At 37.4% G+C, this 20773-nt stretch overlaps 1 protein-coding gene across 1 annotated transcript; it reads left to right on the top strand.

Annotated features, from left to right (window-relative positions):
- The first annotated feature begins 13899 nt into the window (after nucleotides 1-13899).
- On the top strand, nucleotides 13900-15102 carry LOC103666023 (olfactory receptor 4C11-like). The gene has a single exon (XM_008694056.1). The coding sequence runs from the start codon at nucleotides 13900-13902 to the stop codon at nucleotides 14830-14832; it is 933 nt and encodes a 310-aa protein (XP_008692278.1). The 3' UTR covers nucleotides 14833-15102.
- Nucleotides 15103-20773: the final 5671 nt, after the last annotated feature.

Here is a 20773-nt window from a genome sequence, read left to right as displayed (position 1 = left end):
ACCCAAAACAACAGTGTGATCCACCAGCAGAGCAGGAGCTTGCAAAGGACAGGATATCACTGGAGTTTTAGCTCAGGCGTACTTTGTAGTGGGTCCGGTAGGTCACTGAACTCATCCTATGCTTACTTCCCGAGTTCCAGAATATATAATTTGAATAGACATACTTTGCAAGTGACAGAATCCCCACACTGATTCCCTGACATGTCGAGAGTGGGCTATTATGGTGAAAAGCCAAGGGGAAACCTCTAAAATGGACTCTACTTAGGAAAAGTGTAAACTAAAGCAATACCACATCCCTGGCAGAATCATAGAGATTAGTGCCACCATCAAGGACTTGAAAGAAGAGGTAGTGATTCCCACAACATACACATTTAACTCACTTACTTGGCGGGCCCAGGAGATAGGTGGATCTTGGAGAATGACAGTGGATACTGATAAACTTAACCAGGTGCAGACTCAGTAATTTACAACAGCTGCAGCAGCTGTGGTTTCCTTGATTGAACAAATTAACAGATTCTCTGGTACCCGCTATGCAGCCTGATATTTGGGTAGTGCTTCTTATCTCCCTGTGGGTAAGGACCACCAGAGGCAGTTTGATTTCAGCTTATAAGACCAGCAGTAAGCCTTCACTGCCTACATCAGGATGTGTCAACTCTCCGTCACTATGTCATACTTTATTCATAGGGAGCTCTATTGTCTTTCATTCTACAGAATATCCATCCAGGTCCATTATATTGATGACATTATGCTGTGTGGAGCTAATGACTGAGACTTAACTGCTCTAGATTTATTTGTAATATATATCTTTGTCAGAGGATGGAAAATAAATACAATTAAAATTCATGGGATTGAAACTCGGTGAAATTTCCAGGTTCCCAGTGCTATAAAGCATATCAAGATATTTCCTTTGAAGGAAAAATAAAATAGGAAAAAGCAGTGAGGGAGACAAACCATAAGACCCTCTTAACTTTAGAGAAAATCTGAGGGTTGCTGGTCGGGAGGTGAGTGGGGGAATTGGTAATTGGATGATGTGCACTAAGGAGGGCTATTGATGTAATGAGCACTGGCTGTTATATGCCACCGATAAATCACTAAATTCTACACAAAAATTAATAGTAAGTCATATGTCAACTAACTTGATTTTAGATAAAAAAAACACAACAATCAAAACAACAAAATAACAAAGATATTCCTTTTAAGGTAAAGGGTATCTTGGTCCATCTATTCCCTCCAACATCAAAAATGCACAATACCCAGGCAGGCTCTTTGGATTGGGAGGCAACAGATTCTTCATACGGGTATTTTACTCTGTCTGATTTATCAAGTGACTAAAAAAGCTGCTAGTTTTAATAGAGCTTAGAAAAAAACAAAAGGCTCTGCCACAGGTCCAGCCTGTGGTCCAAGCTTCTACTCAAGGTGGGTGTTACGATGCATCACATCCTATGTGCTTGACGTGACAGCGGAAGAAAAGGATGCTGGTGGAGTGTTTGGCAGTCTGCCATATATGAGCTGCAGAGCAAGCCCTCAGGATTTTGGAGCAATGTCCTGCCATCCTCTACAGATAATTACTCTCCTTTTCAGAAATGGTTCTTGGCCAGCTACTGGGCCTTAGTATAGACTAAACACTTAACCATGGGCCATCAAGTTTCTGTGAAACCAGACCTGCTCATCATGAACCTAGTGTTTTCTGAATCATAGAGCCATAATGTTGGGTGTGCAAAGCAGAACTCCTTTATCAAATAGAGTAGTCTTCTTTTACATATGGTTCGGCTTTCCATGGTTTCAGTTACCTGAGGTTCAGAAGCAGATGATCCTTCTTCTGACAAATTGTCAGATGGTCAGTGGTAGCCTAATGCTACATCACAATGCCTGCTTCCTCCACCACACTTCCTCTCATCAGGAAGGCATTTTATCATCCCACATCATCACAGGAAGAAGAGTAAGTACAGTACACTCAGGTATTTTAATTGAGAGAGAGAGCGACCATATTCAGATGACTTTTTTTACAATAAACTGTTTTATTTTTTTCTATTTTATTATTATTATTGTTGTTAATCTCTTACTGTGCCTAATTTATAAATTAAACTGTATCCCAGGATTGCATTTAAAGCAAAAACCCTATATATATATAGGGTTCAATACAATGCATAGTTTCAGGGATCCAGTGGGGGTCTTGAAACACATCACTCCCCCTACATACAGAGGGACTACTGTATAAGTGATCTGTCCTAAGTCAAAACTGAAGAAAAACTTATGAAGCAGTGTCCAAATGCTCACATTACCCACTATTGCTATGGTGTCTTCTCTCTACTAGCCCGCACCCCAGGTCTTGTGAGGGGTTCACTATGACCAACTGAAAGAAGAAATGTTGTGAGCCTAGTATACAGAAAATTCTGCAGTGATATGTAGGTACAGCTCAAAAGTAATTAGATGCAGGGGCGCCTGGGTGGCTCAGTCGTTAAGCGTCTGCCTTCAGCTCAGGGCGTGATCCTGGCGTTCTGGGATTGAGCCCCACATCAGGCTCCTCTGCTGAGAGCCTGCTTCTTCCTCTCCCACTCCCCCTGCTTGTGTTCCCTCACTCACGGGCTCTCTCTCTCTCTCTCAAATAAATAAATAAAATATTTTTTAAAAAAGTAATTAGATGCAGCTCTACAGCCCCATTCTGGAAAATCCATGAAGGTCAATGTGTGGTGAAGGGAAATTGTCTCAATGGGTAGAACTTTAAGCAATGCAGCTGGTGTTCACTTTCTTGGACAAAGAAATGGACCGATGTATAATGCATGCTGATTTATGGGTTTTGGCCAATGGCTTGGATGTATGGTCAGGGAGTTGAAAAAAAAATTATCAGAAAACTGGTAACAAGAAAATTCGAAGAAGAGGCATGTTTACATAGTTTCTGAATGAGTAAAAAGACGTGAATATATTTCTGTCCCTTGTGAATGCTCATGAAAGAGTGACCAGCAGAGGAGGATTTTAATAATCAAGTGGACTTGAAAGAAGAGGTAGTGATTCCCACAACATACACATTTAACTCACTTACTTGGCGGGCCCAGGAGATAGGTGGATCTTGGAGAATGACAGTGGATACTGATAAACTTAACCAGGTGCAGACTCAGTAATTTACAACAGCTGCAGCAGCTGTGGTTTCCTTGATTGAACAAATTAACAGATTCTCTGGTACCCGCTATGCAGCCTGATATTTGGGTAGTGCTTCTTATCTCCCTGTGGGTAAGGACCACCAGAGGCAGTTTGATTTCAGCTTATAAGACCAGCAGTAAGCCTTCACTGCCTACATCAGGATGTGTCAACTCTCCGTCACTATGTCATACTTTATTCATAGGGAGCTCTATTGTCTTTCATTCTACAGAATATCCATCCAGGTCCATTATATTGATGACATTATGCTGTGTGGAGCTAATGACTGAGACTTAACTGCTCTAGATTTATTTGTAATATATATCTTTGTCAGAGGATGGAAAATAAATACAATTAAAATTCATGGGATTGAAACTCGGTGAAATTTCCAGGTTCCCAGTGCTATAAAGCATATCAAGATATTTCCTTTGAAGGAAAAATAAAATAGGAAAAAGCAGTGAGGGAGACAAACCATAAGACCCTCTTAACTTTAGAGAAAATCTGAGGGTTGCTGGTCGGGAGGTGAGTGGGGGAATTGGTAATTGGATGATGTGCACTAAGGAGGGCTATTGATGTAATGAGCACTGGCTGTTATATGCCACCGATAAATCACTAAATTCTACACAAAAATTAATAGTAAGTCATATGTCAACTAACTTGATTTTAGATAAAAAAAACACAACAATCAAAACAACAAAATAACAAAGATATTCCTTTTAAGGTAAAGGGTATCTTGGTCCATCTATTCCCTCCAACATCAAAAATGCACAATACCCAGGCAGGCTCTTTGGATTGGGAGGCAACAGATTCTTCATACGGGTATTTTACTCTGTCTGATTTATCAAGTGACTAAAAAAGCTGCTAGTTTTAATAGAGCTTAGAAAAAAACAAAAGGCTCTGCCACAGGTCCAGCCTGTGGTCCAAGCTTCTACTCAAGGTGGGTGTTACGATGCATCACATCCTATGTGCTTGACGTGACAGCGGAAGAAAAGGATGCTGGTGGAGTGTTTGGCAGTCTGCCATATATGAGCTGCAGAGCAAGCCCTCAGGATTTTGGAGCAATGTCCTGCCATCCTCTACAGATAATTACTCTCCTTTTCAGAAATGGTTCTTGGCCAGCTACTGGGCCTTAGTATAGACTAAACACTTAACCATGGGCCATCAAGTTTCTGTGAAACCAGACCTGCTCATCATGAACCTAGTGTTTTCTGAATCATAGAGCCATAATGTTGGGTGTGCAAAGCAGAACTCCTTTATCAAATAGAGTAGTCTTCTTTTACATATGGTTCGGCTTTCCATGGTTTCAGTTACCTGAGGTTCAGAAGCAGATGATCCTTCTTCTGACAAATTGTCAGATGGTCAGTGGTAGCCTAATGCTACATCACAATGCCTGCTTCCTCCACCACACTTCCTCTCATCAGGAAGGCATTTTATCATCCCACATCATCACAGGAAGAAGAGTAAGTACAGTACACTCAGGTATTTTAATTGAGAGAGAGAGCGACCATATTCAGATGACTTTTTTTACAATAAACTGTTTTATTTTTTTCTATTTTATTATTATTATTGTTGTTAATCTCTTACTGTGCCTAATTTATAAATTAAACTGTATCCCAGGATTGCATTTAAAGCAAAAACCCTATATATATATAGGGTTCAATACAATGCATAGTTTCAGGGATCCAGTGGGGGTCTTGAAACACATCACTCCCCCTACATACAGAGGGACTACTGTATAAGTGATCTGTCCTAAGTCAAAACTGAAGAAAAACTTATGAAGCAGTGTCCAAATGCTCACATTACCCACTATTGCTATGGTGTCTTCTCTCTACTAGCCCGCACCCCAGGTCTTGTGAGGGGTTCACTATGACCAACTGAAAGAAGAAATGTTGTGAGCCTAGTATACAGAAAATTCTGCAGTGATATGTAGGTACAGCTCAAAAGTAATTAGATGCAGGGGCGCCTGGGTGGCTCAGTCGTTAAGCGTCTGCCTTCAGCTCAGGGCGTGATCCTGGCGTTCTGGGATTGAGCCCCACATCAGGCTCCTCTGCTGAGAGCCTGCTTCTTCCTCTCCCACTCCCCCTGCTTGTGTTCCCTCACTCACGGGCTCTCTCTCTCTCTCTCAAATAAATAAATAAAATATTTTTTAAAAAAGTAATTAGATGCAGCTCTACAGCCCCATTCTGGAAAATCCATGAAGGTCAATGTGTGGTGAAGGGAAATTGTCTCAATGGGTAGAACTTTAAGCAATGCAGCTGGTGTTCACTTTCTTGGACAAAGAAATGGACCGATGTATAATGCATGCTGATTTATGGGTTTTGGCCAATGGCTTGGATGTATGGTCAGGGAGTTGAAAAAAAAATTATCAGAAAACTGGTAACAAGAAAATTCGAAGAAGAGGCATGTTTACATAGTTTCTGAATGAGTAAAAAGACGTGAATATATTTCTGTCCCTTGTGAATGCTCATGAAAGAGTGACCAGCAGAGGAGGATTTTAATAATCAAGTGAATACGATGACCCATTTTGTGCACACCAGTCAGGTTCTTTCCCCATCCAGTCCCATCATTGCTCAATGGGCACAAGAAAAAAGTGGTCACTGTGGCAGGGATGGAGGATGTACATGAGCTCTACAGCATGAATTTCCGACAACCAAAGCTACCTTGGGCATGACCATGGCTGAGTGCCAAAGCTTCCAACAGTAGAAGCAACCGAAGTCCCCAATATGCAGCATAACTTGGCATGATCAACCTGGGTGCAGGTTGATTACATTGGACTGCTTCCATCATGGAAGGGCAGTGATTTGTTCTTACTGCCATAGACACTGCCTTTAGATATGGATTTGTATTCCCAGCATGTAATGTTTCTATCAAAACTATTGATGGACTTAGAGAATTTTGTATCCACATTCATAGTATTTCACACAACATTGCTTCTTTTCTTTCTTTTTTTTTTTTTTCCCAGCCTACTTTTTTTTTTTTTAATGATTTTTTATTATATTGTGTTAGTCATCATACAGTACATCCCTGGATTCCGATGTAAAGTTCGATGATTCATTAGTTGCATATAACACCCAGTGCACCATGCAATACGTGCCCTCCTTACTACCCATCACCGGTCTATCCCAATCCCCCACCCCCCTCCCCTCTGAGGCCCTCAGTTTGTTTCTCATAGTCCATAGTCTCTCATGTTTCATTCCCCCTTCTGATTACCCCCCCTTCTTTATCCCTTTCTTCCCCTACCGATCAACAATCTCACTTCATAGCAAATGAAGTGCCACAATGGGCACAAGCTCACGGAATTCACCAGTCTTACTACATTTCCCACCATGTTGAAGCAATTGGTCTGATAAAATGGTGGAATCCCTTTTTGCAGAATTAGTTATAATACAACCCAGGTATCGATAACTTCCAGGGTTGGAGCAAGAGTCTTCAGTTCTCCAGAAGGCCATATATGCTCTGAATCAGCATCTATGACATGTTGCTACTGTTCTCATATCAAGATCCTGTAATCAAAGGATAGAAATGCGAGAGGCACCATGCATTACTACCATTAGTGTCCGACTATCAAAATTTTTCCTTAGTGTTCCCATTTACTTATTCTCTTCTTTCTTCAAGGTCTTCATTCCAATGGAAAAATGCTTCCAGCAGGAGACACACAAGATTCTAATGAAAAGTGTTAGGACTGCTGCCTGTCCACTTTGGTTAGCTCCTGTTTTTGAATCTGTAGGCAAAGAAGTTGCTCTGCTGGCCGAGGTGATTGATCATGGCATCCAAGGGGAAATTGGACTATTACTCCACAATGGAGATAAGGAAGAGTATATCTAGAATACAGGAGATCCCATAGGACCACACTTAGTAATATTCTGTGATTGGGGTCAATAGAAAACTACAACAAACCACTCCAGACAGAACTATTAACGACCCAGACCCTTCAGTAATGATGGTTTGTGTCACCCCACCAGCTAAAGAACCATGACCAGCTTTGGTGCTTGCTGAAGGCACATTGAATACAGAATGAGTAATAAAAGAAAGTAATTATAAATTAACCATGTGACTATTACTAAAATGAAGACTGTAATATTTATATTTACTTCTTATATTATAGATCTTTGTGTGTGTGAATATATATATAAAGCAAATATCTTTGTTTTCTTCCCTTTCTTATTACCTTACCATGAAACTGACGATATATTGAATTTCTGTCATAACATTTTAGTATTTTTATTTTCCATCATAGTATTTAACTTACTGAATATCAAGGGGAAAGTAACAATCACCCCAAAATTTTACCTTCTCTTCCCCTGGAAGTTTTAGTGCATTTTCAGTTGTACGCCAGATAGTTGTATGATGTTAGGTAGAATTATGACCTTGTGTTGTCTTTATTTAGAGATTCAGTATGGCTAAAGAGATGTGTATAGGTGCTTGGTGGATAAGCAATGAACTTGTACTGGTTAATTTTATGTGTTAACTTGCCTAAGTCACAGGGTGCTCAAATATTTGTTCGACTCTTGTTCTGGTTTGTGACTATGAGATTTTTCTGGAGGATATTAACTTTGGTATTGGTAGACTGAATAAAGTAGATTGTTCTCACTACTTTAGGGTCCTCATCTAACTAAACGAAGGCCTGAAAATTACAAAAGGCTAACCTCCCCTGAATAAGAGGGAAATCTCCTGCCTGAGACCCTCCAGACTGAACCATTACCTCTTCCTGTTTGATGGCTTTCACCCTGCACATTAACTCTTCCTGATCTAGGCAGCCTCCTGCCCATGGACCTGAACTGAGACATCAACTCTTTCTGGTTTACTGTAGTTTCTGGTGCTTAGACTCCGATGGGACACAGAGCGTGTAGATTTGCACTCTCCTGCTTCCATATGAACAAAAGCCAATTCTTTATAATAAATCTCTGGTGTGTGTGTGTGTGTGTGTGTGTGTGTGTGTGTGTGTGTGTGTACTCTGAAATTTAACACATTTCCCTCGACCAGGAGACTCAATATTGTTTAAAATTCAATGACATCTGAAACAATACACATTTTCTTAAATTTTTTATTATGTTCAGTTAGCCAGCATGTAGTCATTTAATACAACTGCTATTAAAACTTCAATGATAACTTTTGCAGATATAGAAAAATCAGCTGACAGATTCATACAGAATCTCAAGACATCTTTAGTCAAAAAAAAAAAAAAAAAAATCCGCGCATCTGGGTGGCTCAGCTGTTAAGCATCTGCCTTTGGCTCAGGTCATGATCCCAGAGTCCTGGGACTGAGCCCTGCATCGGACTCCCTGCTCGGCAGGAAGCCTGCTTCTCCCTCTCCCACTCCCCCTGCTTGTGTTCCCTCTCTTGCTGTCTCTCTCTCTGTCATATAAATAAATAAAATCTTTTAAAAAAATATTGAAAAGAAAATGTTGTAGGTCTCACATCTTCTGACTTTAAAACATTATAAAGCTGTAGTATTCAAAACAGCGTGGTAATGGCATAAGACAGGTACACAGAAAAACGGAATAGATTGCTGAGCCCAGGAATGCAACATCACATATATGGTCACCTGACCTATAAGGTTGCCAAGGTCATCCAATTGAAAAAGGATAGTTTTTTCAATGAATAGTTTGGAAAAACTAGATATTCATATGCAAAACAATGAGGGTAGACCCCTAAATTATACCATGTGCAAAATAAGCTCAAAATGGATCAAAGACCTTAGTATATGAGTCAAAACTATAAAATGTTTAGAAGAAAATATAAATGAAAAGAAAAAAAAACTTCAGGACATTACCTTAGAAAATAATTTCTTTAATATAACACCAAAACCACAGGTTACAGAAGAAATAAATAAATTTACTACCTCAAAGTTAAAAACTTCTATGCATCAATCACCAGAGTGAAAAGGCAACTCATGGAATTCCAAAAACTCAATATCAACAAAACTCTTGAATAAATATTTATCAAAAAAATATATACAAATGGGCAATGACACATGGAAAAATACCCAATATCACTAAACACACATGTGCTCACTATTCATAAGAATATAAAAATGGTACAACTACTGTGAAAGACAGTATGACATTCTCCAGAAAGTTGACAATACAGTGACCACAAGATCTCAAATTTCCACTTCCAGGTACATACCAAAAGCATTGGAAGTGAAGACAGGAAGAGATATGTATAGACTCATGTCCACATCAGCATTAGTCATGATGGCCAAAATGTATAAGCAACCCGAGTGTCCATCAACATATGAACAAACAAAATGTGGTACACATACAATGGAATATTATTCAGCCCAGAAAAGGAAGGAATTTCTGAGCCATGCTACAACACAGATACACTATGATGACATAGTAAATGAAATAAGCCATTTATGTTTAATAAACTTTATATTTTATAACAGGTTTATATTTACAAGAAAATTGTGTAAAGAGAGAGAGTTCCCATATGCACAGTGCTCAACTTTTCTTGTATTTGATGAACTTGACAGTTTTGAGGAGAACTAGTGAGAAATTTTATATAAAAACCTTGATTTGGGTTTTGATATTTTACTCAAGATTGGACTGGGGTCATGGGTTATTGGGAGAAAGGTCACAGAGGCAAAGCGCCATTTGTATCACATCATGCCAGTGGGTATATACTTTCAATGTGACTCATAGCCGGTGATGTTAACCTTGATTGAGGTAGTGTTTGCCACATTTCTACTCTGTAAATTCACTGCCCCCCACCCCATTCTACGGAGAACATTTTAGAGGGAACTCACTTGTGTACAGCCTACAAATAAGAGAGTGAGAGTTATCCTATAACCTTTTGAAAGAAGAGTACCTACAAACTCATTAGGGATTCTTTTTTTATGGGAGATTTGTCTATTATTCTCTATTTATTAGTTATTTATTTAAGTGTTTAATGCCATTATAAATGTGCAGACTTTTTAAACTATGAGGTATGTTTCAATTCAGTGTCATTTATTTTGTTCCTCAATTTTTTTCTAGCTTTTGGCACTGAGGGCTCTTCCCATTGGCTCTTGTGTCCCTTTGCCATATTCTCATCACAGTGTGAGTGTGTGTGTGTGTGTGTGTGTGTGTGTGTATTAGCATTTGCTTACCTGCTATCACCACAAGATGCTCCAGTTCATCTTGTATATTCCCTGCCCCAGACCTAGAATCAACCATCTATTTAAGAAGTTCTAATTCATTTTCTTGGATAATGGTATCATGAACCATGTCCCACGCCACTAGATAATCACATTTTAATATTTTAGCCAAAAGATATCATTTTTGGTCCAAATAAACACCTTTAATTGCAAGAAAACATTCACCTTTTTTCCATAACCTATTAATACATATTGAAGATTAAGTTCTTTATTACTTCTAGCTCAGGTTTCCTAATTAAAAGGGAGGGGGCACTTTAGGGAATGACCTTCCCCAGACTCCTATACTTTGCATCATTCATGTTTAAATATTCCTGCAGGAAAGGCAAAAGAGAAGCATTTCCCAGTCAACAGGCCATGTGAGAGTTGATTTCAGAAAGTGTGGGATGAATCCAGGACCAGCTTTTTCTTCTGGCCTGCAGGCGAGAACCTGAGCCTCAGTGACATCAAAGGAGATCAGACAGAATTTTAGAAACATTTTTTCTTTGTATTCTCATTTAAGCAAAGAGTGGCCAAATTACTTTGAGAAGAAGAGAGGACAACTGAACATCCTAACCTTTGCATAAGTTCTTATCAAAGCTGTTAAGATTTGTGTTAGGCATTAACATAACTGCATATATTACTCACAGAAAATCTGATCAATGCCACAGTGTGCATATAACACATAAGGTATTTGTGGAAGGATAGAAAGTTTAGGGAATTTTTTAGAAGTAGATTACAATCAAAATTGAGTAGACAAAACAAAAGAAATGCACAGTACTCCTGGTGGAGACATAAGCAAATAGAAATTATATCTATTTCAGTGTCCCAGGAAATGCTCCATGGAGATGATGATTTTACTTTGGATGGAGTAGGCTTCCCTTTTCAGTGGTAACTGAGTATTGAATGGGACTGAAAAGTATTGTATCACAACAATAGGAAATTCTCTTAATGAATTCATTCACTTTATGAATACTTATTATTAAATATTTGCTTTTGTTCACTGCTTAAATTCAGCAGTGAACAGATAAAAATCCCCTTCCTTATGTTGCTTCTTTCAAATGTATGCTAGTGTTATATCTATTATTATGTGAACTATACAAATGGCTTAGTCTATAACACTATCACATAGATAGATAGATGATAGATGATAGGTAGGTAGGTAGATAGATAGATGATAGATAGATGATAGGTAGATAGTATCTTTTTTTAATAATATTTAAGTGTTAAAAACCACAGACAAGTTTTCATTCCTGTTTGCTGAGGATTTGGATAAAGAGCATATCTGGCAAACTCCTGAGAGTGCAGGGGAACCTGTATGATTGGCAGTGTGGTTGGGGCATGATGTGGTAAAGAGCCGTGAGTCCAGAACTGACTCTATGGCTGACTCACCCTCTTACCCAGACATTTACATTTACTCTGGCCCTGGTGATCTTGCTGTTTCTGCAGCCTGTGTCAGAAGACAATTGTTATCATCCAGGAATATGCCAATGCAATTGACAAACCATCTACTAAGAGAAGGTTTTAAAAGCTTTATTTTAATGCTGCATCATCATGACATATTTGCAACTACCAAAGGGAATGTTTTAAAAGGTAAGTCATCTGCCTAACTTTGACTCCAAGAATGCGATTTCCCCCCCTGAGGACACAGATATCCTGCTATCTCTGTAGTCTCTTAAATGCAACTAATGATATGAGTCCTTGTGTGTGTGATATAGATTATTCTCCAGTTAATGAAAATATTACCATTCTCCCATCCTCAGCATACGGTTCTGAACTCTATCACTTTTCAACATATTTTAGAAACCATTGCATATATATCCACTTCCTTTTTTTGATTTTTGCATAAAATGCCATCCCTGATTCATTTAGCTTCTTTTCTGATGGACACTGAAGTTGTTTCTTACCTTTTGCCAACATGGAAAGGACTGCTGTGATTGTCCTTGTGCCTGTGAGTGAGATTACTTGGAGCAAATGGAAACACTAGACCTGTGTCTATGTGCCATTGAAATATCATCAATGCTGAAAATCACTCCCCGAGAGATTGCACCCCCTTAAACTCCTCTTAAAATGTGTGGGATCAATAGTTTCCCACCTCATTTTCACCAGTGTTTGTTAAGAGGCATTTATGAAAAAGGTCACTTTTTAAATCTGATAGGTGAAAAGATATATAATTAGAAAGTAAATTTGAATGTATTTGTCTATGAATGAAATTGTTATATTTTCAAATTATGTTTAATAAAAAGAGATTCCTTTGAAATCACTTCTTTTGTCATTTACATTTGCATTTTTAAAAAAGATTTTGTCTATTTATTTAGAGAGAAAGAGAGATCCTGAGCTGGGAAAGGGCAAAAGTAGAGAGAGAGAGAGAGAATCATAAACTGGCTCTATACCCAGTGTGTAGCCTCGCTACAGACTAAAGTCCACAACCCTGACATCATAACCTGAGTGGAAATCAAGAGTGGGACTCAACCAACTGGGACACCCAGGTACCCTATCCACTGTGTTTTTGAAGGTTGATCTCTGAAATCCCTTTATGTTTTAGAAAAGTATGTTTCTCTCTGTAATGCATGATGTAAAAATACTAAATGCCATGGCACCTATGCATTTAATTGCTACACTATGGAAAATATATGTGATGAATATTCCCTTCCTCTTTCTACCTTCTCTTACTGAATCAGGGTATGGGACACTCAAGAATATAGATTCCAGGAATTATATTGAAAAGTTTCAGCTGTGACTTGGAGCTTCCTTAGCTCATTTTCTAAATCCCTGATGCTAAAATAAATATGAAATATGAAAGAATATTTTGACTGATGCCAAATGTTCTCTATTTATCCTTTATTTAGTCTCAGTCGCTCCTTGTGTCTTAAGAAAATATGCTGAAAGACCCATTAAAATATTAACAAAGTGAAGAATTCAACTTTGGATGACATAGTATAATATTAAAAAAAGTAAAAAGTTTTATGATAGAAGCTGAATTTAAAACTCGAAAAACTAGAAATTATTGTGGGTTAAAGTAACAGGAAATAAACTGTCAAGCTAACAGATTAAAATAAATTTCACAATGGACTGGACCAAATGACTGAACGTTCACTACTAAAATATAGTTTCTTTCTCTCTTGTTCTGTCTCTCTCTCTCTTTTAGGTTTCCAATTATGGAAAACACTATCAGAAGTTTCTACATCACTCCTTGAATGTTCAGAATATTTACTAGAAGATACTCCATACCTGAACTACCAGGTTCAAATAGTGTGAATGTGCATCACGTAATTCATGCATGAGTTTTCCTCATTTGGCAACATTCTACCCTAAACTAGAGAAAGACATTCACTTCAAAAGGATACCATCCCTGAGGACTCCCCTAAATTAATGTTTATTATGCCTGAAGAATCAGGTACTCTTTTATTATTGATATATTTCACTGTTTCCATAAGCAATCAGGTGAATAGATTTTAAAGAAATATTATGACTTCCACATTACTCAGAAGAAAACAACACGAAAGGTAAGGGATTATACAATAGTAATTGACACGTCCATGATCAATCATATGGATTTGACTCCAAATGGAGTATTCATTTCATAATATTTTTTGTCTGCTGATTAATTATTTCTAACCTGCACTTTCTCCACTTTGCCTGAAATAATGCAGCAAAATAACAGCGTAACTGAGTTCATATTGTTAGGATTGACCCAAGATCCTATGAGACAGAAAATGGTATTTGTAATCTTCTTAATTTTTTATGTGGGAACCGTGGTAGGGAATTTGCTTATTATTGTGACCATCAAGTCCAGCCGCTCACTAGGGAGCCCCATGTACTTTTTCCTATTTTATTTGTCTCTTTCGGATTCCTGCTTTTCAACGTCCACAGCCCCCAGACTAATTGTGGATGCACTCTCTGCAAAAAAAATCATACCTTACAATGAATGCATGACTCAAGTCTTTGCCCTACATTTCTTTGGCTGCATGCAGATCTTTGTGCTCATCCTCATGGCTGTGGATCGCTATGTGGCCATCTGTAAGCCCTTACATTACCCAACCATCATGAGAAGGCAGGTCTGCACCATCCTGATTGTGGTCGCATGGATAGGGTCTTTTATCCATTCTATAGCCCAGATTATCCTGGCTTTGAGATTACCTTTCTGTGGACCCAATTTGATTGATCATTACTGCTGTGATTTGCAGCCCTTGTTGAAACTTGCTTGCATGGACACATACGTGATCAACCTACTTTTGGTGTCTAACAGTGGGGTCATTTGCTCAAGCAGTTTTTTCTTTCTGATGATCTCATACTTTGTCATCTTGCATTCCCTGCGAAACCACAGTGGGGAAGGGAGGAAAAAAGCTCTTTATACTTGCACTTCTCACATCATTGTAGTAATCTTATTCTTTGTCCCATGTATATTCATATATACACGCCCCCCAACCACTTTCCCCATGGACAAGATGGTGGCGGTATTTTATACTATTGGGACCCCTTTTCTCAACCCATTCATCTACACACTGAGGAATGCAGAAGTGAAAAATGCCATGAGAAAGCTCTGGTGTAGCAAAATTACCTCAGAAAGTAAAAGATGAAATGAGGGGTTTGGCTGATTCCTTAATCTGTACAGATACCAAATATGAGGGTCCATATCCTGACTTGCCCCATGCACTCTAATATAATGCAGCTGATTTCCTTACTTTTTCTGTATTTCTGTCCTGAAATAAGCCTGGTTCTTTCTTTTCCTGAGAGCTCAATTCTGATATTGCTGATTCTAAAATCTCCTCGGTCTCAGTCTATACTCTGTTTTGATAAGAAGAAAGATATTTATACAATCACAACTGTTCATACTGTGAGCATCCATAAAGAAAGAATAGCCTGTTCTCTATGACTTTTAATTTTCTCTACAGCACATTTTAAATAAGGTATCCTGCTTTCTCTTGAGCACATTCACAACAAAGGAACTAACTTTGTGTATCAAGAAATTATTTTCATGATATTAGTTTATCTTTAAAGGTTCCATACTAGTGAACCAAAGGCATATATATATATATATATGTATACATATATATATATATAATGTTTTCTTAAATAATTGTTCTAATGTTTCCTTTGACTCTTAAGATAACTGAGGCATTATTTATGGGATTTTGTAAATATAGTATTACAAAGGCCTCACAATATTCGGCTAATTTCTATGATTGTTAAATAGGAATAAATAAATAGGGGTAAAGAAGTAAAATAATTCATGTTGTCCAGACTAAATAAGAATTTACAATACACCATAGATACAATATTTTCTGAGATTAAAGTGCAGAAAGGTAGATCCAACCTTAAAGGAAAAAAATGAATATAATTTCATCTGAAATTGGGTTGTATCACTGGAATAAAAGAAAGCATGAGAGGCATTCTGAAATACTCAGTATGCTTGTATGTAGTGAATGGAGTTAGAGAGAACTTACCTTTGCAGCAAGAAGCCATTTTCCTTCTCTGTTGGTCCTGTACTACTAAAGGGGTAGTGTGTATTGTGAGGTTAGAATTGCCAATAGAGTTTTGATGTTTACAGTGAGCAGAGCAGATTAGCAGCCACACTTTGAATAGATGCATGCCAGGAGTTATACATGATACTTTAAAATTCATTCACTTCAGAGAGTACAAAAAACTAACTCAAAGGGATACATGCGCCCCAAAGTCATAGCAACATTATCTACAATAACCACATTATGGAAACAGTCCAAGTGTCCATCAAATGCTGAATTGGAAAATATATGCGATAGATAGATAGATGATAGATAGATAGATAGATAGATAGATAGATAGATAGATATAATGGCATATCACTCAGTCATTGACAAGAATGTGAAATGAGATCTTGCCACTTGCAATGACAAGGTTGGAGATAGAGAGTATAATGCTAAGCGAAATAAGTCAGTCAGACAAAGACAAATACCATATGATTTCACTCACATGAAAATTAAGAAACAAAACAAATGAGTACAGGAAAAAACAGAGAGAGGGGGGCAAACCAAGAAACAGATTCTTCCCTACAGAGAACAACCTGATGGTTACCAGGGGGTAGGTGGGTAGGAGGACAGGTTAGGTACGTAATGGGCACATAGGACTACACCTGTGATGAGCACTGTGTGTGGCGTGTAAGTGTTGAATCAATAAATTGTACACCTGTAACACCTATTATACTGTATGTTAGCAACTGATATTTAAACAGAAACTTTTAAAAATAAATAAATAAATAAATAAATAAATCTCATTTACATCAGTGTATTCAAGTGTACCACATCCTTAGGAATTGTGACAAGATTCCATTTCATTTTTAATGCTGTTCCCCATTATTTACCTGGAAAACCTTTTCAATACCAATAGTTTCCTCCTGTGAAAGATTATTTTAAAATAAATAGATTAAAATATCATGCTTTCAGTGTTCTCACTACTTTTTGCTTTGGGGATGTTATGAACTAAATGGCTACACTAGTGTCCCAACATTGGCATGTTAAGTACAAAAATTATATACATATTTCATTCGTACAACTTGATTTTTTTATATGCATGCAATGTGTAAAGATCACCACAACCTAAGTAATTAGCACATCTATCTTCTCTATATAATTATCAGAGTGTGTATGTGTGTGTGTGTGTGTGTGTGTGTGTGTGTAAGGAGATTTCATTTAACATCAATCTTTTTTGCAATTTCAAGTATACATTATGATGTTGTTAACTATAGTGACCCTGCTATATATTAGATCTCTAGAATTTATTCATTCTTTCTAACTGAGACCTTGCACCCTTGGGTCAACATCTCTCCATTTCTCCCAGTCCCTGGCCTCTGGTAACCACCATTATACTCTCTGCTTCTGTGAATTGAACTATATCATTTCCACATATAAGTGAGATCCTGTAGTATTTCTCTTTCTCTGTCACGCTTGTTTCACTTAACATAAAGTCTCCCAGATCCATCCGTGTTATTGCAAATGACATAATTTTACTCTTTTTAATGTCTGAATAATACATGTCTCACATTTCCTGTATTGATTCATCAGTCAGGGATGAGGTTTATCCACACCTTGGCTACTGTGAATAATGATGTATTGAACCTAGAAAGGCACATAGCCCTTCACAATCATGATTTCAGATCCATTGGATATATACCCAAAAGTAGGATTGATGGATTGCAGTTCTACTTTTAATTTTTTGAGGAACCTCTATAATCTATTCTGTAATGGTGGTACCAATTTACATACCCATCAATAGTGTACATGGGATCCCTTTTCTCCACATCCTCGCCAACATTTCTTATCTCTTGTCTTCTCAATAATAGTCCGTTTAACAGAGGTCAAGTGATGTCTCATTATGATTTTGGTTTGTATTTCCCTGATGATGAGTGCTGTTGAGCACCTTTGATGTACCTGTTGGCCATTTGTATGTCTTTGGAAAATGTCTATTCAGTCCCTCTGCTTATTTTGTAATCAGAGGAGATGAAGGAAATCTCCATAGCTTTTGCTCAATTTTCCCATGAACTTGAAACTGCTCTAAAAAATAGTCTATTATTTAAAAAGATGTTAAGAAGACAAAAATTTAATATTAGACAAACTCCATTTATTCAATTAGCTCAGAAGAATATAAAAAAGAAATAAAATAAGTTATAAAGAGGACAAATAAGTAAACTACAGTAAAATGAAATTATTCCCCCAAATTTAACAATTACATTAAATGTCAATACACTGCACTTGAAAGGCAGAAGTTGGCAGGAGAGACAGAATAATCTTCAGCTAGGAAAAGTAATGGGCTAGCAATATACATATCAAGATGCCCCAGAACAAAGAGACCATGCACTATAAATAAATGCTGCGATTCAATTTTGCATGAAGCTGTAGAATAGACAACACCAAGACAGAGCCATAGAAATCAGAACAATAGTTGCATCTGAGGGAATTAACTGAAAAGGAGCATGACAGAACTTTCTGGGTTAATGAAATTATTCTACATTTTGAATTTGTTAACTGCTGTGTGAGTATATACATTTATCAAAATTCATCAAACCTTATACTCAAAAGGTCTGCAATTCATTATATGTAAAATTTGTCTCAGAGAAAGAATTGTATTACGAAAAAAACACCTTGCCTATATATCTAAGCCCCCCCAAAAAAAGTTCCTGCCAAATCTAGTGGAAAAAAGCAGAACAGTGACTGTCCTTAAGAATTTCATTCCCGGGGCGCCTGGGTGGCACAGCGGTTAAGCGTCTGCCTTCGGCTCAGGGCGTCATCCCGGCGTTATGGGATCGAGCCCCACATCAGGCTCCTCCGCTATGAGCCTGCTTCTTCCTCTCCCACTCCCCCTGCTTGTGTTCCCTCTCTCGCTGGCTGTCTCTATCTCTGTCAAATAAATAAATAAAATCTTTAAAAAAAAAAAAAAGAATTTCATTCCCATGAGTGGACGATGTCCAGATATTTTATTGGAAATGTGTACATCATAGTGACTTTGAATAGCTACCTTAGATTTCACCAAAATGGAAAACTTTTGTACTGAAAACTATGCCATCAACAAAGTGTTAAGCCAATGCCCATATTCAGAGAAAATACTTTCAAATCATGTATCTGATAAGGAACTTGTGTTCAGACTCTATAAAGAACTTAATGATGCCACTTAATTATAAGAAAAAAGATAACCCAACTTAAAAGTTGGCAATATATCTCAAAAAACATATCTCCACAAAAATACACAAATGGCCAAAAGAACATGAAAAGATGTTTAACACCTTTAGATAATAGGAAATGCAAACCTCAGCCATAATGAGATACCACTTTCCACCCACTAGGATGTCTAGTATAAAAAAAAAAAAAAAAAACCCAAAAACACACAGTAACAAGTTTTAGTGAAGTGGTGGAGAAATTGGGGTTCTCATAAGTTGCTGGTGTTAATGTAAAATGGTGCAACTACTTTGGAAAACAATGAGACAGCACCTCAAAATTTTAAACATATAATAACAATGACCTAGCAATTCTAGTCTTAGGTATCTACCCAAGGGAAATTAAATATATATTCACACAAAAACTTGTACACCAATGTTATTAACAGCATTATTCATAATAGCTGAAATGGGAAAACAATCTGCATGTCAGTCAACTAATGCAACTTGTACACCAATGTTATTAACAGCATTATTCATAATAGCCGAAATGGGAAAACAATCTGCATGTCAATCAACTAATGTATAGGTAAATTATATATTCGAAAATGGAATTTTATTCATCAACAAAAAGGAAATAAATACTGATACTTGCCACAACATGGATGAAACTTATGTTAAGAACATTATGCTAAATGAAAGAAAGAGGTTAAAAAAGAAAATATATTGTATAATTCCTTTTATGTGAAATGTCTAGAAAAGCTAATCTATAGTGAAAGAAAGTAGTTTGGGAGCCCCTTGGTGACTCAGTCTGTTCAGTCTTCAACTCTTGATTTCAGCCCAGATCATGATCTCAGGGTCCTGGGATTAAGCCCTACATTGTTCTCTGCACTCAGCATGGAGCCACTTAAGAGACTCACCTTCTCCCTCTGCACTCCCCCCTCAAATGCTCTGGAATTCCATCTCTGTCTCTCTCTTAAAAAAAAAAAAGGAAAAAGAAAGAGAAAGAAAGAAAAAAAGAAAGAAGGAAGAAAAGAAGTAGATTATATTTGCCTAGGACTGCTGGTGATGGTGATGGAGAGGAATGAGAAGTGACTAAAACGAGTAAGGAGTTTCTTTTTAGAGTGGCAAAGATGTAAAATTAGATAATGTTGATTCACAGACTTCTATACTAAAAACCATTAAATTATATATTTTAAATAAGTGAATTGTATAGTATGAGGAGTATATCTCAATAAAGCTGTTAAAAACAGAAAAACGTTAAATCTAGTGACCATTTGTACAGAATAGAGGTCCATAAAGTAACGGTTATTAAAAATTTATTTCCCATAACAGGAAATATATAAATATTCTATTAAAATTACTGTATCACAGTGACTTGGATCTCTATTATAATTAAAATTTTAAATGATCAACATTATATTTGTAAGCTGAGTTTGTGTCATTCATACAGAATGACTCCTAGAAATTTTATAATTGGGAAATAAATAGCATGTGGCATAAGAAAAGGCCATCTGTTTCTAATCTGCAGAATGGTGCCTTATGAACTATGCCCAGGACATCTGCTTCAGCAGCCAAGTGCAGAGAGCAATGCTGCCCTCTAAGGGCAGAGTTTCTATGTCCGCTGGAGGAGTCCATGCTGCAGGTGCTTGAGGAACATTGAACAAAGTCCCAGCTGAGGGGTGTAGGTGAGGACCAAACATTCCAGTCAGGAGATCCTGACAGGTCCAGCTCCAACGAAACATCCCCAAAGGTCTGCCCTCAGAAAAATTAGATATTGTTCTCCTTTTGAGTATTACCATTTGTGACAACATGGATGGATCATTATGGGAATTATGCTAAATAAACAGAAAGAAAAATATCATATGATCTCATTAGCAGGGGAATCTTAAATA

This window comes from Ursus maritimus, unplaced genomic scaffold (assembly GCF_017311325.1).
Source record: "Ursus maritimus isolate PB19 unplaced genomic scaffold, ASM1731132v1 scaffold_23, whole genome shotgun sequence".
NCBI classification, from domain to species: Eukaryota; Metazoa; Chordata; class Mammalia; order Carnivora; family Ursidae; genus Ursus; species Ursus maritimus.
Note: the sequence above shows the minus strand (reverse complement) of the source record. Positions and strands in the feature narration are given on the sequence as shown.